This window comes from Stegodyphus dumicola, chromosome 2 (genome assembly GCF_044657685.1).
Source record: "Stegodyphus dumicola isolate Sdum_Otavi_A_Nest chromosome 2, ASM4465768v1".
Taxonomy (NCBI): domain Eukaryota; kingdom Metazoa; phylum Arthropoda; class Arachnida; order Araneae; family Eresidae; genus Stegodyphus; species Stegodyphus dumicola.
In genome coordinates this window covers 205,972,111-205,997,997 of record NC_140769.1, presented here as the reverse complement: position 1 = coordinate 205,997,997, position 25,887 = coordinate 205,972,111, and the positions used below count along the sequence as shown (strand labels likewise).

Genomic DNA, 25,887 nt, shown 5'->3' with positions numbered 1-25,887 from the left:
GTTTAGTTTCTGAATTCATAACAACATATACCAATTGCATAAGGAGGGAGGGGAACTTATTTTAAACTTCTTTTCATAAGCTAATGATATTTTAAAGAAAGCAACTTAAGAAATGAAGAAATCATTGCTAAGTTGATTTACTTAGAATAATTGAATAAATTCAGTTCCAAAATTTAATACACACAGTATGTATATGTAATGAATATAATCAAAGTGATAAATCACAAAGTTTTGTATAAAGGCTAAACTTTTCATAAGTATATGAGGAAAAAAAGGAAAAAGGGGGGAAAAAAAAGATACTCAGTACTACAATTTAACTGAATTAGATATAATTTGTCACTCACATTCACTTCGGTACAATTTATTACATTGTAGAGTATTCTAATTGTAAATTTTGATTACAGAATTTTTTTACAGGGTTGAGGAAATAAGTATAGACGTTATATCTATGAACTGATCATACTTTGAAGATAGAAAAAACATACCTTCCTCCCATGGATAAATCAGATAAGCAAAATAAATGCAAACAGCAGACAAAATGCGTTTTCATGGTCAGAGATAGAAGAGAAAATAATCATAAGAAAACAGAATTTTCTTCAGAAAATGCAGTCCTTTTTCAGCTTAAGAACCATTTTTATGATTCATTTAGAATACTCATTCAAAGATATATCTATTTTAAAAAAACTGAAGGCACTTTTTCCAAGCTAAATTGTTATGAAGCCTAACAATTTAGCTTCATTTTGATTGTTGATTGTTATGAATTGTTATGAAGTTTGCAAGCTTAGATCCATCCACATTTTATATTAAACAAAATCTAATGAAATCTAAAACATTGAATAAAAAAATATGCATTTATCTCTATGCTGTATAAATTTATTGTGTTTAATTTAATTTGGAGGTCTGGAAGGTAATTCAAAGTACATTTATATGTTCCAGTTTCTTGAACCAATAAATTTGGGTAAACAATTTTCAATATAACATAGCATTTCCTAAATAGCTTCACTGGAGAAATAAAATACACCATCAAATAAATATGCACACTGTTTCCAATAAATTGGATCAAGTTTGATTAGAAAAAAGAAGCATCAAACAATCATCAAAAATAATTGCAGCTATGCTCAAATTTCCCAGGGATTTCAAAAAGTGGATAGTTCATATCTATATACATCACTTTCCACAGCTTTCGGCAAGAAAAAGAAGTTTTCTATTGAAATATCATATTCAAATCAAAAACCAAACCCATTTACTTGTTTTGTACAATAGCAATGAAAATACTGAAAGGATGAGAATGTATTTTATGTTACAGTTCTAATTCTTTGGTATCAACAGAATTAACAGTAGTCAAGCAGTATTGGAAAAACAGGATAAATTTGAGGGATCACGAACTTAAGTCTGATTTTATAAACAGAAACAAGAAAATAAACCACAAAAATTAGTGAAACGGTTTTATTAAAAATAAAGTATGGTTAAAAAATAATAAAGATGCTATCTGCTGGGTTCTTCTACTTTCTGCTTATCTAAGACTTAAAAATATACAAATAAAAAAAACCTGAAAGCATTCAGATTTTATACTATGCCCAAATAGATTCTTCAGTATTTAATTTCTTTAAATATAATGCAAGGCTCTAATATTTGATGGCTGCAATTTGAAAAGTTAAACACCATTTTATAAAACACGATGCAAAATGGCATTTTTTTTAACATTTTGTGTGTTACCTTTATTTATTAAGTATCATGTTCTTTGCACTTAAACCATAAAATTCTATTCAACAGCAATATCATAAAAAAATTTAAAGAGTGTATATCTTTAGAATTTCTGATACGCAGTCTCGTGCCCTGGAGATAAAAATGTTCTTTTTTCGTGTACAGTGTTGCCATTGCTAGCTTTGAAATCGTTGAGTTTGTTAATAAAAAATTCGTTAAAGTTATACAAAATATAAAACAGATAATAAAACAAATTCCATATTCGAAATTTGGGTTTCCACATGCATTCCGAATATTCCAATTTGGGTTTCCTGTATTAGAATGGAAGACATTATTCAAAATTTAATATCTCTAGCTAAGATTATTTTTTCACAATACGAGAAACATACCTACATTCCTGCAGATTCTTCAGTATTTAATTTCTTTAAATATAATGCAAGGCTCTAATATTTGATGGCTGCAATTTGAAAAGTTAAACACCATTTTATAAAACACGATGCAAAATGTCAAGACAAAATTAATAGCCTTTCTGGGCAAATCGCCCCTTTGGGCTAAAACATATATGATAATTGATACAATAATAAGATGACCTCATGAACTATTTAAAAAGAAATAAACTTCTAAATTAGGAAAGAAAAAAAGCTGAGACAGACTATCAATCACTAGGTCCACGATTAAATACATTCATTTTCCCCTAAATATTTAATGGCTTCAGAAATTCTCAAAATTGATACTCCCCCCTCCAGTTTTTACAGTAGATTTAAATAACAATTCCAATTAGAGCTTCAAACTGCATGAAATCATTATTTACTTATAAACTGAAAATATGCACAAGGGCAAAATGTAAACAAATCATTATCACAATTACTATTTAGCCCAAAACATGCAAAGAGGTGATTTTTTTAAATTTATAATTAATTTCATTAACTGAAATGTTATCACTAGAAAAAATTTAGTGGGAAGCATTACATACACACACACAAATACATGCATACATATAAGTTTTTTAAGATGCAATTTTAAGCTGCATGAAAGAACTTTTACAAGAAATCAAATACATTATAAAATAATCAGAAATAAAATTTTTAAAGTGATTACGGTAAGGAAACTTTTTCATGTAGTTTTATAGATTTATCTTAAAAATCTAGCATACATATTTCAGAGTTAGATGTAAATAGAAAACAAAATGTTCTAAAAAAGTATTCAAATTACAACAATCAAACATTATTTTACCATATAGTCATTTAAAAAGTAACATTATTCCTTACTGTGATGCAAAACATATATGGTACGAATTAACAAAAAGAGCTATCTGTAAACAGTCATATATAGTAACATTGCTACAATGGACATAATTATAAAATCAAATGTTGAAATTTCATTCAAATTCTTAAAAGTATCACATCAAATATTGTATTAGTTATAAAATATCTAGTTCAAAAAGTATCTAGTTCAAAAATTAAAAATGGGAGAATATAATGGTACAGATAAAATTACTTTGATTTCTAGTATTAGACAAATTTCAGTGCAATTATATGCACTTAAATTTAAATTAAAATTAAGAATAGAAAACTTGTCATGAGATAAAATAGAATGAGAAGATCTTAAAAAAATAATTAGAAAAAATAATTTTAAAATCATGGAAAATTTTTTTAAATATGTAAATTTCACAGTCTCTCCTCATTAAAGCAAATTTCACAAGGTAAATGTATAAGAAATCATTTAATTTTCTTACAAAACATTAAAATAATAACAAAAATAAAGCTGACAATTATCAATTTTTATAGCAATAATCTCCAACCTAAACTTGTTTGTAAAACTAAATTATATAATACCATTACAGATGAAAAAGAAAACAAAAGTCTGAGAACAAATGACTAGCTGTTATCTGAATTTCCTATGGCTTCATTTTCAGTTAATTTACAAAAAGAGCTTTAAACTAACTGAAATATACCGCAGTTACACCTTCTTATCTACTTTGTTTCTGAACATTTATAGTAAACATAGTTATGTGATTAAATGGCTGAAAGACTAACTGATATTTTATATTTAAAAATCACATACCCATTCAACTAATTCAGTTTAGTTTGTTTGTCAGGACAAAAACTCAAGGTAAGATAAGACTTCCATCAGAATTTTTTAACAGAACCTGTTTCATAATCATCATATATACAGGAAAAACCATGAAAACATATGTATAACAAGTTATTAAACAGTTGGAATGAAACTAACAAAGTTTTTCAGAATCGCTCACTTTGCAACTGATGTGCGATGGTGGTGCCTTGAAATCACAAGTTTTCAAATTTTTTCTCCTCTTCTTTCCGAAATTTTTGAGTGAAAATCGATTGATTACTGATCTTTTACCTCTAAATAAAACAAAACGACTGCAGAATCATACATGTTTTAGGTCTCAGTACTTCAAATCGGATGCCTTTTAAAATTCGTTTTCAATAAGACAAAATAACTTCCTTTTATTAATACAAAAAACTTTAAATTTCAAAAGTTATTCATCGCACATCATGTTTTCTATCATAAACAATAAAAAATAGCAATAATTAAACTGCATATATAAAAAACACCTTCTATATGTATGGCATTTGTTTTGTAGTTTCAGGGTGCGATCACTGCACCAACAATGCTCTAGAGGTTCTGTGGTTGCGCCTTGAAACCATTGCTCTTCACAATGGCGTTTGCTTGCTTATTAAATAGGAAGGTTTATTTTTATCTGGATAAGGGATTTTGAAACCTCAGAGTTATTTTATTACTAAACAATACATGCACCTGCCCAGTAAAAAGGTTTTTCTTTTCCGGAGACTTTTGACCTCAACACACTTGCTCCCAACTAGTATTGTGATTTTATCAATTATTTCCTGTGTTTTAAATTTAATGTAAATATACTTTGCTATAATTAAAAATAAAAATCGCTTAAAGTTTTATTTAAATTTAAAATATTTTCTGAATATTTAGGGACAAAATATGAATAAAATAAGTATGAATGGGAAATGAATGATCTGTACCGAAGACAAAAAGACCAAGCCCTCCCCCATACACATAAAAAACCACAAATTTCATGTGCCAGATGAAAAGAAACTAAATAACGCTGGAAATATACCAATGAAATTTAGATCCAGGCAGTGTACATTTTGTAGCACAGTGAATAAACCTCATAGAAGATACATGGCGAAACGTGCAATATGGGTCTATGCATGTGCCAAAAAGACTAAACATACTTTGAATAGTATCACAAAAAAATTTGTTCTTTGAAATTAAAAAAAAAAAAAATAGAGTCTTTTTTTTTATCCTTATTTTACTGAGTTTTTTAATCCATTTAGCCAAATGTCCTTATTATGTAGGTACTTATATTTTCACTGCTATAGAAAAATTACATAAATGTTTATTTTTTAATTTTTTCTGAACATGGTTAATAATGTTCAAACAAAAATACATGTTTAATTACTGAATTTCTTAAATATATAAAAACTTGTTTAATTATTTAGGCAATATTATACTATATAATGATACAAAATATTACATAACATGTATAACTTTTACTTCATACAACTTTTTTATTTTTAAACAAGTACAACATTTTGCAGCCGTATCAAAAATTCATAAATCGGAAAAGATTATGATCATCAGTAGTACTCAGACAAAGATAAAAAAAGATTAAAACTAACTAGCAATCAATCCATTAATTAAGTGAACTCAGATCTAGAACTGTAACATAAGATATTAAATATGATTAAATGCAAGCAAACTTTGGCAACAATGTATTAGAATATTCAGACAGCATAAACTCATTCAACCATTAAATCCTGTCCAACATATCTCATAATTAGATATTTTGTAACAGCTCAAGTCCCCATAAATTGTAAAATGGGTGTGACTAACATCTTAGTATACAAAATGGGAGGTAAGCACTTTTCTAATATTAATTTTTTATTCCCACTAAAATTAAGTACATGCTGCAATGAAATTCATCTTGTTTTATTATCTAAAACATGCGACTGCTTCCAGTTTTTTTAGATCCTTTGAATTGCCTTAAGTCATAAAGATGTCAGGTAAATTAAACATTGAGGAGAAAGCCAAAGTTGTATATGAAGCATGGCAGTCCATAATTCAGGCGTAGCAGCGGTGAAGGTCCCAACATGGGAGACTTGCTGTTCTGGGTGCAAAAACAATAAAAAAGGAAGCGCTACCGAAAATTAATGACTATTGGAAATGTTTCAGGTAGCCTTCCAACTTCAGTATCAGAAAAAGAGATCAACTGGAAAAAAAGAATGGAAGAATGCATAGTAAGTCCAAAGTTGCAGTGTGGTGTGGATTAACGTTTTATCGCATTATTGGACTTAATTTATTAAGAGACACTATGAATGCTGAACATTACCTGGAAATGTAAGTAATTTTTCATGGCCTACAATTTCTGAACAGAAAGAGGCACATTAACTGATTTTTATGTAAGAATAACCTCTCCCCATTATAACTTGAATGCTAGGAAATAAATGGCTTAATAAGCATTTCCCAAAATGCTGGATAGGCCAGCATGAAGTCCAAACCTCACCCCATGTGATTTTCTTTTTATGGAGATGGGCTACGGAAGAAGTCTACTGTAGCAAATCTCAAACTCTTAGTAAACATGAGATGAAGATGTATGAAGTCATAAACAATGTTCCTGCTGAGATTTTGAAGAAAGTCATAGAAGACATACCTGTTTGTACACGAAGATGTGTAGAAAATGCTGGAGTGTACATCGAGTTGTAGCTTCTATGAAAGGTACTAACATACAAAAACCATACAAGTGGCAAGCATTCAAGTTCTGTCTTCACTATTTCAGGAGCAAAAACTATTTGAAAATAGAAGGCTACTGTCCAACCTGTATATCAAGTGTTTTCAACTGGAAGCAGGTCTCAGAATTAGCAGATCAAAGAAGAGCAATGACCTACAAATATTCTCTGAAGATGTCTGTCACATGTGCATGTGTGTAATCTTGCTGAAAGATGGAACCAATAGAGGCAATAGCATTGGCTATACAAACAAACTGCAAACTGTTGATATATTATTGAGCCATTAAAGTGTTAAGAAGAATCATTAAAAATAACTGGATATCATAATGGTTCCTCAAAATGATAACATCAAGCCTGATGAATGTACGCCACTACACAACGATATGATGAATACTGACCAGGATACCTTCATACATCATGATCCATACCAGCCATCCATATCACGATGATCACAGTATGGCTCTAATCTAATACATTCCAATTTTACAGCTGACACACTAAGATAAATGATACCTAAGGCTTAATAGTAAATATAACTAGAAAAACTAATTATGCAGTCCAATGACTGTCAGCACTTTTATAATGGTGTTTTGTGCCACTGCACATGCACAAAATGTTGGTAAGTGGTTGGTATATGTTGGTAAGTATGCAGACAGCATACTTATAGTAGATCTTATTATGACATCATCATTCGTATAGACTGCCATCCTAAGCTTGATGCTGCCCTTGTGATAAATACAGACAACTTACTGGAATTAGGGATAATAACATTATCTGACTAAAATCTCTGTTCTAACTGTCATGTTGCACAATTCACCAATATAACCACTTACCTGAACGCAGTGATGCAACCCGAATTCAACTTACTCATTAGTACCATTTTTCAACAGGTTTATCTGTTGCTAATGAAAGCATAAAAATAAGCATTCCAGACATATAGAAGTCAAGCAATGGTTGGACCCAATGCCATTTTTATCTGCTCTGCAAACTTTTTATTTTTTTCACTTGCATGACAAATATGCTGTTTCTGCATGTTTTGCTTCAAGACTGTCAGACAATGTTTCTAGTTACACAAATTTTTTTGACATGCAGCATATACATACCTTAATAGCATAAAATGCTAAGATATAGCGAAAGTTTTGTATTATGTATTAATATAAAATTAAATATTTAAACTAGCAGTTTTTCATAGAAAAATTATGGTTATTTAAAATACATAAATTACAGTCATATAAAACAAATTTGCAAGTATATTCAGAAGAACTTACATAAACTAATAAAATCTATAAAATAAATCAAATGTACACAAAAGCAATGAAGTTTAATTTTGATCAATGGAAATAAAGAGGAAAACTTAATAACAGATATAAACAGTTCAAAAGCATAATAGCAATATGTTTTACAGCCATCATCTGGGTTTTGAGGCCTTTTAAATTTTACTTCCCAAGAATAATTAGGTCTTCTGAATTTTTACCTATAAAAGTAACGCGGGTAACACAGACTTTTCCACTGCTGTTGCTTTGTTATTATAGGCAAAATATTCACCTCTAGTGATATACTTCTTTAGATAAAAAAAGGGTTTTTAAAATGAAATATCATATATGGGAAAAAACTTTTCATTCTGCAAAAGTAATTTATAACAGCACATCATTCCTAATAATTATTATGCTTATGGTGTTTCTAAATAATGTTGAGGAGTAAAGAATTACACTGAACTGAAAAAAGTTATTTATTATAATATATATAACTGAATAATGTGGCTACTTCTAAATTACACTGAATTATATCAGATATGAAGTGGGTAAAATACTTTCTGCAAGGGGAAAGATGATTACCACAAAGAACAATTTTTGCTTATTAGTTTCTTCTGAAACACAATCTTTTTATTAGCGAGATGAATAATCAGTATTTCTTTATATTTCCTAGCGGAGATGAATCATCAGTATTTCTTTATATAGTGATTTCTGAAAATAATGCTGATTTCCCCCCCCCCCCCGACTTTTAATGATTTCCCAGGCACGCGGAAACTACATGATTTCTAATAAAGGATGAAAAGTCAACGGCAACAGTTATGCCTGCAATCTGTGACAGTATAATTAATTCACGCACTAAATATGTCATAAAAAATTTTTAACGAAGTAGTTCTTACAAAACTTGAAAAGAACAAATGCCATGCAGATTTAAGCTCATTAGTATTAAATATTAAAAAAAAAGAGGGATTATTTAGTGGTAGTATTGACATACATAGACTCACATTAACATAGATTAATAAACATCTAATGCATTACTTTTAGTTAGAAGTAGTAATTTAAATCCAATAAGTAAAAATTCTTAATATTACATATAACAATTTCATATCACATTTTATTGTTAATTAATTATTACAGCAGACAGTATGGGTAACATATTACCTTGAGGAGAGGCATAATTAAAGAAATTATTATTCACCAAAAATAAATTGCCAGCAATATTTAGTAATAATCATTTAAATGTTATATCATTTCAAACTGGCTGCCTATAAACATACAATTATATTAGCAATTTTTATTTATACTAAACACCCATCAGAACATAAACACATATTTTTTAAAGCTCCTGCCATTTTTAGTAGCATTAATAAAATGCCTCCTTTGGTTTCTGTCACAGATGGATCAGCATGTCATTTTGGATAGCTTAAATTGTCTCCAAACAAAATTAACTCTATAGAACCATCTTAATACAAGTGAATAACACAGTCAGAGAAAGATACCTGGAAAAGACACAGTTGTGGAATGACAGAGATCTGTTGCTGATACAGAAACCTAAGCAGCATTGATTAAAACTCTTTGCTGAAAATACTGCATTAGATGGTTGAAACATGCTTTACTTGGCTACAACATGAATTACACTGTCTCAGATGATATCACTTGAAACATTTCTTTTGGGCTGCTAATGTTCTCAAAGAGCCAAATTCAATTTTTCCCAGTTTCATACACACATGACTTTTCTGTGGACTTATTTTAAAATAGGGGTATAAATTCTCCAGAAATAAATACTGATTAGCTAACAGCATGCAATATCAAAACATCAAAACAATGACTGTCACAGATTTTACTTTTATCTAGTTTAAGAAATAAAACTGAGTTTAGTTCACATTGATTTTATTACATTCAAAAATAACTATCAGATTATTTAAGAATTATATAATTTAAAATTTAAAATATAGAAGATTTAAGAGAATCAGTATTTTAACTAAGATTTCTGAAAATAAAATTAGCAAAAACACTTTTCAAAGATAACAGGCTTTACCCACTAGTTCTGAACACAATAACAAACATTTACTCACTACTTTCCCATTCCTCCTGAAACAGACTCAACAATTTGAAAAGTATCATCAGTATATCTCAACGATTTGAAAAGTATCATTAGTAGAATGATTTTAATAATTCAAATATTAAAAGAACAATGGCCATCTTAAATGACCTGATAATTGTGTAATACATATGTATATGTTATATTAGGGTTCAAAACCACTGATGGCACTTTTTAAAATCGACAAGTCTGTCTTGTGGGAAATGGTGAAGTGGTTAAATAATGCAGTCTTCAGTAATAGCTATATGGAAGCACATCCTAAATTAATTATATTTATATAAAAATGATGTATATAGCTAAAACTGATTCAAAACACAAAATTAAAATGAAAACTATATATAACTTGATAAATACAAGAACAAAGATTTTGGGGTAAAAACAAAGATTTAGCCTAAAATCTTTCAAATAAAATATTTATTTGAATTATTAAATCAAACAAAGATAACAAACAAAAGATTTTAGACTAAAAATCACCTACATAAAAGTTTTACCATTATATTCCCCCATTTCTTCATAGATGAGCAAAATTCAAAAAGCAACTGAAATACATTCCTCACCCTCAGTCTCTAATTGAAATGCTAAAGATTCCACTTCTACACATCTTTCTGGATCTACAGATTTTTCATCTTTATAAACGTCACTTTCCAAAATGGTGACTTTTTCTCCTTCCTGCATTGAAACATCTGCTTCAATATAAGTACAAGGTTCTTCGGTCAGAACTGGGCTCTTTGGAGCTGAGTCAAAACTTAAAGCTGCAAAATCTGAATTCTCAGTTTCTTGACTACCAGACCTAATGGCAGACAAATGAGAGTCTCTAGTGGACATATTACTGTCCACTTGAGAACTAGATATATGATGAAAGTCATTAGACAGTTCTTTTTCTTCTCGATCAACTTCCGCTAAAAGAGAAGATACTTCTTGTTCTACTCTTTCTAAAGTGAATGCAGAATCCACATCAGACTCATTATCAGTAGTTTTATCATTCAAATTAAATTTTTGATCATTCAGAAGATTTTCTTCAACATTTAATTCCTCACTGACCTGTTTAACAATTTCTTCAGCTTTCTCCAATTCTGAAACTACAAATTCAGTGGCAACAGGCCTCTCTTTAGCAGGCTTTGTAAAATCATATCTGTAAACTGTAGGTTGCTCAGACTTGTCCCTTTTTTGGATTTTTTTCCGATTGTCTTCATCAGGTTCAAACATTTTTAACTTGTCTTCAAAACTGATTTGCTCTTGAATAATTTCTCCTTCTGCCATAGGTAAATCATCTAATGAAACATCCTGTGTCCATTTGCTATTAACAGGCAAGGAATCTGATGTCAGTGAAAGCCTTTGAAAGAAACTTTTCTTCTCGGTAAAGCTGAGATCTTCTTTTTCTGAATCTGTTGAACTCTTCTTTTCCTCATCAGAATCCTCCTTCTTTGGAGTTTTTTTGAGAGATTTAACTGCACCTGATTTTAGAAGGGTGTATGTGGCTGGCTGATTAACAATACATTTGATATCATAATAGTGTGCAGCAAAACTGATGTGGGCTTTTTTAATATCATGCGACTAAAGCAGAAAATTAACATTCTATTACAGGCACACAAGGAAAAAATTCCAAACATGCAAATTACCCGTTTTTATAGCAATCATATCAGCTCTCATGCAAATAATTTACACATGTAAATATCACAAAAAAATACATACGTATAAACTATACAAATGAAAGAAAACCTTTACAAAACAAGAAACAGCCAAATGAAAAAACAAGTTTTATTTCAAAAACAAAAGTATATTTTAGCAAAATAAAGTGAGGCCAAAAATTATGCATAAATAATAATAGCTTTAATTTAACGCCTCTTTTAAAGTTTACAATATAAACTATGATTTTGAAGAGTGCAATAAATATACATTGTGATATTTTAGAAAATCTCAAATTTCAAAGAATAATTATTCCACAGTCATTTCAGTGGCATCTCATACTTTACAAAACTAGGTCATTTCAATGAAATAATATGACAGGATCATATATAAGCTTCAACAGTAAAAATCATAAGGCACTGCTTGAAAGTATACACATTTTACAAATATTTCTTACAGTCTTTCAAATGTAAAATGCTCTGCTTTTATTCAGCAAATACTAGCATATATTCAAATAAAACATGCTAAATGCATTCATAATAAAAAATACATTCAAAATATATTTTTGATGCAGATTATGCTGTTTCCAAAATATACAATAAAAAAGCATGCAATCAATTAACTTACCATCCCCTTCCAACTTAATAGAAGTTTCAGTTTTAATTTGAGTGATTTGTCTGATACTACCAGAATCATCCGTTTCCGTCCATTCTAAATATAAAAAATAAACAAATACATAGTACCAAGATGTAATTGTATTCTTAGACAACATGTAATTTATTCTTAGACAACACATAATTTATAATAAAAAATCCAAAAACAAACTAGCTACAATTTTCTAAAAGGCAAATTTGACTAATAACATTTAAAGTAGCACGACAGATCTCTAGAATGGAAATCCTATGCAATTAATTATTAAATCTTTTTTGTATTATAAAATAATTTGTGCATGAAAATTTGTGAATTTATAAATACACAAAGGATTTTTTTAAAGTGTCAATCAGCTTGATAAATTAAATGGAATTATTCTTAAAATTAATTCTGCATACAAATTATACTGACCTTTGTTGTCAATATCAATAAATTCTTCATCTGTAAGTATTTCATTTGTACATTCATCAGTATCACCAAACCTATTACCACTGAGTTTTCTTTTTTGCATTGCTGCAGTGGCAGACTCAGATTCAGTATTAAGAGTATCATCATCAGTAATTAACTCTGTAGTCCAAGAACATTTCCTTCGATTAGCATTTAAACCACTAGCCAATTTTCCACGATACCTCAAATCATCTAAAGTGAAAACCGAGTTAAAATCGGTAACATGCTGCCCATTTTTTCCAGGTATTTTAGCTAAATCATATATATTATTTATAGCAGATACTTCTTCAGCTTCATATGAAGATCCCCTTGAAACTTCATCAAAATCGGTCCCTTCGCCTTCAGAAACCTCAGACTGAAGAAACTCTAAACATGTCATGAGAGGCATTTTGGGAGTATCTGACAAATCAGAAAAGGAATTTCCTTTTCTGTTGAAAGCTGCACTTAACAGTGAGCCAGAACAGCTTAATGAAGGGAAAGTTTCTTGTTTAGTTGATGAAATACCTTCCATACCAGCAACAGATAAACCAAATGATAATTTCCTACAAATTTTTGTTTCTTCAAAATGTGAAGAATTTTCTCCTTTTTCATCTTCAGAAATATATTCATCATCAGTTTTGCAATCTTCTTTAATAACCGTTGAAGAATAATTACAGGCTGTCAATGAATTCAAGCTGTCAATGTCATTAGAAACACTAGCCATGCCACTCAGATTTAATTTCTGAGGAATAGTATTGCACAATATCTGTTCTTCACTCGAGACATCAAGTTCTTCACTGCTGGTATCTTCATGGTTGTCTAGGGCTTTAGAATGCAAGAAGTTGTTTTTAGACTCACAGAAATGAGTATCACAATCATCTCCTATTTGACTATCAGAAAAAATTTTCTTGGATAATAATCTACTGTTGTAATCGATGGTAAGTGTGGGAGATGGTGTCTTAGTACCAGCTTCAGGTAATTCTTCCGAATCAGAAAAATGTAAATCTTCATACTCCACTGCAGAAGCTGACAGCATTAAATCATCTTCCATTGTAAAGATTGTTAATTAGAACTGAATGTAGAATTTTGTGAATTCAAAATAAAATTAACAGGAGCAAAGAATTTCCTACCAAATCCTGAAATTATCAATAAGAACATCACTAACATAAAATTCTCATCTCAAAGGGAGGAAATACCGTGCATTTAGAAAACACTGCAGACTGAGTTTTATATTTCATATGTTTCTTTAGTTTTGTTTACAAATTAAAATGAAAGAAATGCATTCGTATGTTAAAAAATTGTAACTTACACCTGAATAGAAAACTAAACTGTCAGTTTTAAAAAGCTTCATACACATTAAAATTAGGTAATGGATTCAAGCAATCTAGGGTATTACAGTAGAATTTAAAGACAATTTATTCAATGTAAAGTTTCATTCTGCACTATGCAGAAAACTTATGTATCTGATTTTGAATTTTTCACTTTAAAAGGAAAAATTTTTTACTAACTAATACATTTATAAGCTCTGCCTCAAAACTCAACATTTAAATCATTCTTTTATAAAGCACTGCACTCATCTAACGATTTGCTTTCATCCTTGATTATGTACAACACTGTCCATAGATCTGGACTACATTTGTGTTGCATAATCATGGAAGAACATACTATGTTCACCTGTCTGGAGATGGAAACCTACAGGCAGAACTTTTTATGCTAAACTGATCCATATTTATATCAAACAGCTGGAAGTTGATTCACTCACTTGGAATTAGGATAATCCAGAACAAATTACTGGTGCATCATGGCTTTAGCCAGTCAGCTGTTACTTCATAAAAACCATGAGAATATGATTTCAGCATCTATCCCCATCCTTCAACAGCTACCAGGTAATACATTAGATTTTTAACTCAAAAATGATATTAACAGCAATACTTATAAAACATTCATTATACATAAATTTAACAGGATTTATATTCACTGAATGTCTTCGAAATGCCTTAATATAATATACCTATAAAACCCAGGAAAGAAAAAATTATGCAGATGTTTCTTTTACACCTATCTCATCTTCAACATACATAATGCATTAGTTATTCACAAATAGAATTATTAGGTTTAATGATATCACTTTTTTTAACAAACTGGAATTAATTTTTTATATGCAATTCTTCTATAAACTATTATTTTTATGGAGAGATTAATTTCACAGCACTCCCACACACAAAAAAACAATAAAGCAATAAATAACATGTGAAAAATTGTGACTTTAATGCATATTTTAAGTAGTAAATTCATTCAATTAAACGAAAACCTCCTTAAAACTTAATTATGTGGCAATATTTCAGTATTAATAGAGAAACATTACACCCCATGTTGGAGAAATTCTGTTTTACTTTACACTGCATTATACAAGCAAAAGCTTTACGAAAATCAGTGTTAATAACTTTTAAAACAAAATACACTTCTAAATCAATCAGTTTATTTTTAATAAAGTGTAACTTTTATGACTCTAGTCAATTTACTTTACATCACATATTTTTAAATTTTGCTGTTCCAAAATTGACCGATCCACCACTGGTAGTAGCCAGTCTGAATTACTTAAAGCAAACCATACACAGGTTATCTTGCCTAAGTTCTCTCATAATTCTGATTGACAAAAACTACTCCAAGGACTATTGGGTATATACATTAACACATAATGTGTAGTACTGGGAATTATTTCATGAAATGTAAATACAGCAAAAAATAATTTTTTTGGATGCATTTTTCTTACACTTCTTGTATTAATTTCAAAAAGAAGAATTAGATTATCATATGTGCCCATCAGGAAGTGCAATTTGCCCCTAAGCAATCAGTTACAAAATTAAAGAAAATGTTAAATATACTTCGGAGTTTTTCAAAACTAATTTATATTTCAATTCAGATTAATTTACATTTTAATTCAGATTAGTCAAATATTGATGTTAATTAAGTATAAACCTTTTCAAGAAATATTTCACATTCACTTTTCACAATCAAGATTACTTTCCACAGTTTTCTAAACTTTAATAATTTGTTTTGCAAAATTCATGAATGAAATTCAAATGAATCCAGTCTTGACTCTGCATACAATCGATTACTTAAATTCAGAGAGGAATATAGAAACATATGAATTATAATTATTAAATTTCATAAAAATTAACTTACAAACACCAAAAGATTACCACATTTTAACTTATGTTCAGTCACTCTTTGCATGTATAAAAAATTAAATTAAAAAAATTCAAAAATCAACAAAATACTTTAAACTAATTTTCATATCTTCTTTTTGTTACCTTTATTCAATATAAAGATTCTCTAGCAGAATGAAAAAAATTATCTTTACCTTCAATAACAGCTAACTGGTTCTAAAGGTTTGTTTTTATTCTAGTTACATCAAGGAAATCAGTTTTTAATAACACAAAGGAAAAATAATAATTGAAGATGAGACAAGCATTTCAGAAAGAGGTATTCTCCAGTAAATGAACTAAGGTATTTTTCAAAAGACCCAACTGTTCCAAAAAATATGACAATTCTTAGAAGCAATGTAGCTAAAACTTTCATCTTTTCAGGATACATAAAATAAGCAATCAGAGGTGTAGCGATCGTAACTGGCTTTTTGACTCTCCAAAATTATAGTAATATAATGTACTGAATATGCTCATAATAATAATATAACACAAATAATATTAAAATGCAGCATCTGCCTTAAAATGCTCTATAATACATTTACGAATAGTCACTACCTCTAACTACACTTCTACAAAATGCTACAGTTTTTCGAGATAAATAGTACACTGTTTTTTCGGATAACAGGCTCAGGTTAAGCTTTATATTCGAGACAAAGAAATCTAGTTTAAAAAATCAAGACAAGGATTGGATTCAGAAATGTGTCAGTGGAAAAACTAGACATATGTTGATCTAGAATTATTTAAAAAGATACTATTTATTTTGCATATTTATAAAATTGTTTTAAAAATCATACAGTTTTTAAACAATCAAAGTTAATATACATTATACATAGATACATTTTTTAATAACATAATAATATTATAATATATTGTTACGAAATGCACAGGTGCAGTACGATAGCTTCCCCGCAAAGCAGGTTTAGGGTTGTCATACAATGGCAAGAGAAGGCAGGGTTGCCACATTTGGCGACAAAATTGGCGATATCCAATGGACGGTTCGAGAACCTTTGAGAATGAATTCTTACCGGTTTAGCCCAGAATGTTCTCGAAAACAAGCCAAAAGCTATATAAACCCTGCTGGTCTGCAGTCAGTTAGTGTGTGCCTCGCACAGAGTGCGAGATAGTTAGTATCGAATTGGTGTCTAGTCTCGCAAGTCAATCCCTGCGGAGCCGATCGAGTTGACAGCCGGGCAGCAAGTGCCAAGTTAGTCGTCGAGTGCATCAAAGAGTCTCTTAATGTATCGCGGTTAGTGCATCGTCGAGAGTATTAAGCTCCAGGAACGACTGAACCGAAGAGTCGGGAGCAGTGCTCTGTGTGTCATCGCGTGCATCGCGAGTTGTAGCGTGGAGAGTCTTGAGAGTACGTGGAGTTCCGAGAACGACCAAGGAGATTCAGGAGCTGTATTCTGGTGCTTTGCAGTGAAGCTGTCTCTACAGTGATAGCCTGGTAACCTGAAAGTTGTGTCGCTGATCGTGTCAGCATGTTTATAACAGTTCAATGACTATACATGAGATTTTGGAGCTGTTCTGATTAATATTGTCTAAATAAAATGTGTTTCAATACTTCATCAAGTAACATTGTCATTATTCACTCCAAATCCTCATGAACCCTGTACGAACGTGAAGGAAGAAAATAACATAACAACTGGTGTCGGAAGAAAACTGGTGTCAGAAGTAGGATTTGCAAGTGAATGCCAACAACCCGCCTGAAGAAAAAAGCCATGGCAGAGGAAACAAAGACTTTGATGGATTTCCTAGCCAAGATGAGGGCAGAGATGAAAGCCAGATATCATCAAGAGATGAGAGCTGAGATGAAAGCTGAATATTAAGAGATGAGGGCTGAGTTGAAAGCCGGCCTGGAAGAGATCAAAGCCGGACTGAAGGAGATGAAAGCCACACTGGACGAGAAGAAATAAATGTCAGCCAAGAAAAGGTGTGAAAGCAACTCTCATAGATGAAAGTGGAGCTGACAGAAGAAACTAAAGCCATAAAAGATGATGTGGAAATGACTGAAGTGGCATTTGAAGTATCAAAGGATGAAGAAATGAATAAAGTAACTAATGAACTGTCTGAGGAAATCAAGAAATGAAGGATGAAACATTTAATGGAATTAAAGGAAAAGAACGAAAGCATGAAGAAATAAAAGACGGGAAAGAAGCTTTTGGTTTTCAAGTGCCTGAAGTGGAAAAAAATGAAAATGCAACTGTTAAGTTCGTCAAAATTGATAGTGAAATTACCAAGCCGCAGTTAGCAAGTATTGAAACATCTGAAAGTTCATGTGATGCTGAGATGGAAGAAGCTGATGTACAATTTACGCAGAGTGCTCCAGTATTCTGAGAAAATTCACTCATTTCACAAACTATGCGTGTCTTATAGTGCAGATTTTGCAGACAAGGACTTGATTCTAAACTCAAATACTTCTGCTTGTAAAGGATCGAATTCTATTCTCGACCCTGGTGCAAACATCGGAGTTGGTTTCCAGGACACGCTGGAAAATGAGCATGTACTAGCTGCTGAAAATACCGAGAAGAACTGTACCACATGATGCGAACAAACTGTTTCACATCTTCCTGTAGATGACAAGTCTGAAAGGACTATATGTTCAGATTGTGATATGCAAAACAGAAATGCATCTGGGAATTGCAATGGAAAAGTATTTGACCCGGGTATCACTTAATGAAAAGACCGAGATTGAAATTCATTATGAACTTTAATTTGTATAATTTAAAATTGTTGTGTGTTTAATTTGTGTATATAACTTGTATATAATGTAAATATTTGTTTATTTAGCTATGTTACTTGTTTGTTTTATTACGTTTTGTTTGTACTGAATTAGGCTTCTGACCAAGGGTTGTACTGCCCGGGATGTACAGTCCTTGGGAGGGGGCAGTGTTATGAAATGTACAGGCACGGTAAGACAGCTTCCCCGCAAAGCAGGTTTAGCCATACAATGGCAAGGAAAGGCAGTGTTGCCACATTTTGCGACAAAATTGGCAATTCTGGAACGAATTCTTACCGGTTTAGCCCAGAATGTTCTCGAAAACAAGTTGAAAGCTATATAAACCCTGCTGATCTGCAGTCAGTGTGTGCCTTGCATAGAGTGCAAGATAGTATCGAGTTGTGTCTCGTCTAGCAAGTCAATCCCTGTGAAGCTGATCGAGTTGACAGACGGGCAGAGACTGCCGAGTTGGTCATCGAGTGCATCGTAGAGTCTCTTAGTGTATCGCGGTTAGTTCATCCTCGAGAGGGTGTATTAAGCTCCGGGAATGACTGAACCGAAGAGTTGGGAGCTGTGCTCTGAGTGTCGTCGAGTGCATCACGAGTTGTAGCGTGGAGAGTCTCGAGAGTACATGAAGTTCCGAGAACAACCAAGTAGAGTCGGGAGCTGTACTCTGGTGCTTTGCAGTAAAGCTGTCTCTACAGTGATAGCTTGGTAACCTGAATGCTGTGTCGTTGATCGTGTCGGCGTGTTTATAACAGTTCGACGACTATAAACAAGATTTTGGAGCTGTCCTGATTAATATTGTCTAAATAAAGTGTGTTTCGATACTTCATGAAGTAGTGCCTTCGTTATTCACTCCAAATCCACACGAACCACGTACGAACGTGATGGAAGAAAATAACGTAACAACTGGTGTCAGAAAAAAAAACGTAACAATATTAATACAATTAATTATTGTGTATACATTTTTCTTGCCTTTGATGAAGCAAATTTATAAATTACTTCGTCAAAGTTTACCACTTTTTTTTCCTTTTCCACATTTAAAAATACTAAGCAAAATCTTGTCATGTCACTGATCACAGATATGCCACAATTAGTATTAATCTGCTGGATGAATGCTCACAGCTAGCAGTTGATATCGAAATAGTCAAGAGCATTCCAAGTGAGACTCTCAGGTTTGGAAAAACATTTTCTTCTTACAAGATTATAAAGGTAAGAATCTCTAATGGAATTTTAGGTTCAATTTCTTTTCTACTGCGGAGCAACATCATATATTTCGACCTAGAGTTTCGTTCCACTGAAATCGATATATTTGAATGGAACAGAACTCTAGGTTAAAAAAATTATTTGTTCCATTAAAAATCTGTATTATGAAATTCCCCCAAATTTTTACAATTCTTTTCAAGATTTTACTAAATATCCAAATTTGGAATTAAGTTCACTTAGTCGTGTAAATTGTATACTTATTTCCTACTACAGACGATCAGGAATGCTTTTTATAATGCAAGAAATTTCACTTTCTGCAGAAAGACTAACATCTCTAGTCAATTCTCTGGGTATTTTTCAGCATCTTCTAACCCGGATTGTTGTATCAATATCCCATTTTTCATAAACAGACTAAGGCTTTTCTATTGCCTCTTCACAGATCTTGTCTCAAATTTCAGCAAGTTCAGTTGCTAATGGTTCAAGATCACACAACGCTTTTCTAATATTCATTTTAAGATCTTGTAATCTGAGCCATACATGACCAGTTCACCTCAAGAGTTCATGCTACAAATGAATTTCAGTTATGAAATTAAAATTCAGTGTATTCTGCAAGAAAATTGTAGCTTTATTTCTAGCATGCAACTTTTAATAGGACTGTCCTCTGCTAATTTTTCTAATTCTACCAATTCTTCCAGCCCCATCAACAGTAACACTAACCCCTTCTGCTCTGGCATTCCATCTTGTTTCAGATTCATGTTTAACAGTTTTTTAAAGCTTTTTTTTTTTTTTTTTTTTTTTTTTAAATTTCCACTATGCTGCTCAATGTGAAGGAAAAAAAAAAAAAGAGAGAGAGATTTTTTCAATTAATCCCAAGCATAACACAACGACTAGATCTTGCCTAGCAGCAGTAATTCATACTAAATTTAGTGAGTGGTTTTTTACAGTTTACAAATAATGCTTCATTATTTTTTCCATAATTCTTGGTTGAATGCCAGTTATGTGATCCGACAGCAAGGTAGCATTATCATGACACTGTAATCTACAGTTTGTTAATGAAATCTGATCGGAATTTAATTTTTTCCAAAATTGTACTTTCATTTCAGGATGCATCTTTAGCACGTAACTGAATAAATCCCCAAAACAATTCTCTGGCAGAAACAAACCAAACGTACATACATAAAGGCTTGCAATATTTGTTCTTGATGAGCAATATCAGGAGTTAAATCAAAGTCCATAATATTTCTTTTGAAGTCACTTATTAGTTGATTATTATAGTTTGGTAGCCAAATTAATAATAGTTCAAGGTGAATTCAATTCAAATTGACCATAAATATGATTTTTTTTTCATTCTAACCTAAAGACAGAAAGTCCTAAAGAGGTAATTTTAATACCAGATTACATCAAAAAACAAAGCCAAATAACAAATTTAAAATGAAGCAAAAATGACAACATTACTTTGCATAACTTTTGGATAAATACATGGATTTTGGATGAGGGCAATCAGACACGGGTCCTTATTTAGGAGTAAAAATTGTTTCTCTTCCTTTTGATTAATGGTCCCTTGTGGTTGCAAACACTGGCTTAGTATCATACTACAGAGAGTGTTCACACATTTTTGTAACGACTTTGATTTTCTCCACAAATTTAAATAGTAACTTTAAAATACAAATGTGGCTAGCATCAAATTAGAATAAAGTTCAATTATCGTCTGCAGCATTTAAAATATTCTTTACTTTAAAATGTCACTGAAAAATAAACAATTGATTGAAGGCTATACTTTTGTGCTATCCGAAGAGAAACACATTTATTCGATTACTGAAACTGTTCGGATGTGAAAAGCATGATTTTAATATTTCTACATGTAAAATAAGAGACATAATTAATATGAAAGGAAAGAAACGTCGAAGTTTACATCTGACTAGGGAAAAGGCAAAAAATGCATACCCAACAGAGATATGGGCAGCTCTTATTAAATTTAAAGTCACATCTCATGTTTTAAAGAAAAATCCAGCCCCCTAAAGAGCTATTGCAACATCTCTAAATATCAGAATAAAATAATAAATATCTAAATAATAAATAAACCAAATATAAAAATAACAAATCTGTGAACAAAATTATAAAATCTGATTTAAAGCTAATCAAAATAATAAAACATGATGTTCAGCGCCTAATGCCAAAACATGTTTCTCAGCGTAAGATGTGCAGACTGCTGTATGAAAATTATTTGGCACATGAAAAATGGAAATACATAGTTAAAAATTTATGAGACTTGGATATACTTATCTGATTGCAATAGAAAAACATTGATTCATTACCGAAAAGTAAGAGAAAAAACCTTAATATTTTGGTTCAGAGAAAACAAAGAAAGTTTCTAAAGGGTTTATGGTTATCACTGGAATCTCTTATAATGGAAAACTTAAGGAAAGTATGAAAAAATGTCAAAATTAATTCGGATTACTATCATAAATATGTTTCAACACCTATTTTTAAAGAAGAAATTCAATCTCTTTATTCAAACAATCTTCACTGTGTTAAGTTCCATCAGGATAAGGCTCCACAGACATATCTCTAAACCTACTGCTCTATTTTTTGAAAAAATAAGAAAATGAAACCGGAATTAAAGCTATTCCTTTTAAATTCACCCCATCCAAGTCCTCTGATGTGTCTCCTATGGATTACTGTGCATTTGGACAAAACAAGCTCTTTATAAGCAGCATCCTAAAACATTGGATGGATTCTATACGAATGTGAAGGAGGAGTGGAATAAAATCAACCTTGATATTTTAAAAAAAGGACTTTTATTTTGGAAATCAAGATGTAATATGATTATTCAATAAAAGGGCTATCAAACTGAGCATATTAGAGAATAAAATTCTAAGGTTTGTTTATATAAATCTTTGCAAAACCATCACAAAAATGTGTGAACACCCTCTGTATGACAGTAGCGGCTCTGGGCACATAACACAAATCCATCCCTTACTGCCAGAAAGGGCAGCATATGCTTTTCCAGATAATAGTGGCCTTGGCCATCAGTGTGGGTAACCATAATAGCCAAGATCACAATGTCCACAGATGCCTCCACCCTTGGCGGTCTCTGCACATCTGAGGTTTGACAAGTGCCCACTTTACCGGTACAGTCTTGGGGGCTGAATGACAGTTCATTTCATCTGTGCTGAGTGATTGAGGCTCCCCAGTGTCATAAGCAAGTTTGTTTAATCCCTCTTTTGAAAATTCTTTAGACATCAACCAGCCTTCCTGCCTACTATGGAGGTTGATAAAGCGGTGTCACCTTAGCTGCATCAAGTTGCAGGAAATAGCGTTGATCAAATTTGAGCTATTCAAAAACTCAAGTTAAATTCAAATTAGCCAAGTTTGAGTACATATATAAATAGCAGCCTCAAAGAATAGTTTATAAAAAATGCATGAACTCAATAATTATTGAAGAAAATGTTTTGAATTGTGAACAAACAGATTCCTTTTTATTACTGTAAAACTACAAAAGAGAGATACAAGTTGCATTTTTTTAAATGGCTTCTGAAAGTTTGTGCAATTAATATTTAGAAGCAACACTGAAAATAAATCTACATTTTGGTGTTCACAGATTCCTTTCAAAAATGCTATACGACTGCTAAAGAATGAAATGAATTTACTTATTCTTAGTTCTTTTAAATATTCAAATAATGAAGATTATTTTATAATTCATCAATATTCCCATTACATCCAAATACATATTCTATTCTAACACTATCATTTAAATATGATTATATAAAAATCTATATAAATAATAATATTCATCATTTAAATATAATTATATACATATATATGTATATATATATCTTTATTTTCATTTACAGCTGGGGAAATACAAATCATCCAAGTCAAATGAAAACTTTCACATGTTAATATTCTGAGATTTTTTTGTATTTTTACACAAATATAATTTTGGTTGCTTAAAAAAGTCGGATGTACAAGAAACTCAAGTGGCTAACTATTCTTTTAAATATTCTTTTTAATACCCCTGTGATCACAGAAGTAATAAAAACCCAGCATACAAATTATTTGTTCACAGTATCTAATATGCACTGTATTCAAAAGCACAGTTTGCTATTTTATTACTGAATGCCCAAGTAATATGATAACTGATGATGTTAGAATAGAATATTTATTTGGATATAACTGTATTAGTCTAAAGCACTGATTCTCAACCTTTTCGAAGCTGCCGCCCTTCTAAGGAGCGAAAAATTTTTCAATGCCCCTCTTTGTGAAAATCATGTAATTTGGGTTTGGGAAAAAGGGCTTCCTGAATTATAAAAGACAAAAATTTTAAGTAATTTTTTTCAGTAGACTCACACCAATTTTTTTAAATTTATTTATTTAACCCGACACTTTCGCCTGGAAGGTAAGTACATTTCTTTCGTTAAAACCGAAATGATTATTACTTAAGTGATGTTTTATGTTTAAAAATTCTTTATTGTTAATTAAATAATCAAAGTCAAAATTATACTAAAAGAAATGAAACAATCAAGTATGATCAGTGGGATGTTTGCTCTTAATGCTTCAGAGCCAGTTTCTGAATGTTCCGTTCAATATTAGTAGAGAGATGAAGGTTCAAGTCTCCTCTTTCCACTATTTGGAATCGATTTCTCTTTTTTTTATATCAACTCTTTGTCCATGGTATGAACTTTCTTGATTTAGCAATTAGTTTTGATAGATTACAAGAACCTATCAAACCCCCCCCCTCACTTTTTTTGATGAGGGTGTTAGTAACCCCGAGACAGACAGTGCCCTCAGAAACTTTGCTCTGACATTACGGGAAAATGACAAATTTTGTTTATCGACATTCTTAGAATTGCATGCGGGAAGCCGTTGTGTAAGTTCATTTTATTGCTGTGGTACAAATGATATAAATCAGGTGATCAAGTTTTGATCATCAAGTGAGTTTTGGGGGAGCTTTTAAATTAAGTTCGAATGGCAACACATGTTCATCACCCCCTACCGCCACAAACATGCTCGTTGCTCACCTGCTGTTCAAAACAAGCTCATCACCCCTCAGCATCCTTCCACTGTCCCCTGCGAGTGGCAATACCACCCCCATTGAGAACCAATGGTCTAAAGCATGTGCACTCTAACTCTATTCTCATATGTGGCCAAAAAACACAGATTTCCTGCTTTAAAATGCACCTGGTTATAAAGTGTAGTTTTATTTTTTAACAACTCAAATCAAACAGTAACTGTTTTAATCGTATTAATATTTATTGATCTATAAGTCATTGCAACACGTTCACATAGCACATTGTTTATTTCACCCGAACATTACCTGACCATTACTTCACTTCAGTTTGACCAGCAACTAGTGTGTTGCCACATATATGTAACAGTAACTGAAATACACGATGAATTAATTAAAGCATAAGACAATGATGAGTACACAAATAGTTTCTTGATGGAGAAAACCTTTCTCATTTTCTCAAATAGTAAAAAAAAAAAAAAATTCATGATTACAAGTGAAACACCAAGCCATTGACCTCCCACCAAACTAATACCACTCCAGATGTTTAAGAGGTCTTTTAAATTAATTAAAATGTAATCACCAACTCAACAAATTTTTCAGCAAGATATAATCAGACACAAACTGGACATCACTCTAAGACATCATTAATGATAAACTTGCATTACTTTAACAAGTTCCTAACTGACCGCCTCATGCATAAGCCATAAAGCTTCTTTAAACAGACCATATGTGAGACAGTGATAGAAATGTAGAACCTTTATAATTTCTTAGGCAAGTCCACAGCAACTGCATTTATAGTAAGTAGTAATCCATACGAAAACTTGTAATACACGATCTCAAGTTCTAACTTGTTTATATATTAAAATTAAATATAAAACTATTAAAATAATATTTTTTATTAAAACCCTAATTTCTCATACTGGAATTAGTTTTGGATACTAGTGTACAAAAATACAGGATGCATCAGTACAGTGGTGACAAACTTTCAGGAGAGATAGAGCACATCTAGATGATGGGAAATCACATAGCAATGCATGGTTGGAAACGCTTTGCTGGCGCAGTAGTGATGACACAAAAATCAAGAAAGAAAAGACATAAATGGAATGAGAAAACATGTTTATTATTCAGAGTAAAACAAAAAAACAAATAACATACAGAGACAACAATCATCATCAAAGGTGTTCGAAATTATGACCC

General features: G+C 31.2%; 1 protein-coding gene across 1 annotated transcript in view; it reads right to left on the bottom strand.

Moving 5' to 3' along the window:
* LOC118199574 (uncharacterized) overlaps positions 1–25,887 on the bottom strand; it is a 317,346-nt gene that overhangs the window by 18,533 nt on the left and 272,926 nt on the right. The window contains exons 37-39 of the mRNA XM_085810256.1: positions 12,528–13,608; positions 12,093–12,176; positions 10,397–11,293 (exon numbers count right to left, since the gene is read on the bottom strand). Coding sequence (XP_085666382.1) covers positions 10,397–11,293; positions 12,093–12,176; positions 12,528–13,608 — 2,062 coding nt within the window. The remainder of the gene's footprint in view (positions 1–10,396; positions 11,294–12,092; positions 12,177–12,527; positions 13,609–25,887) is intronic.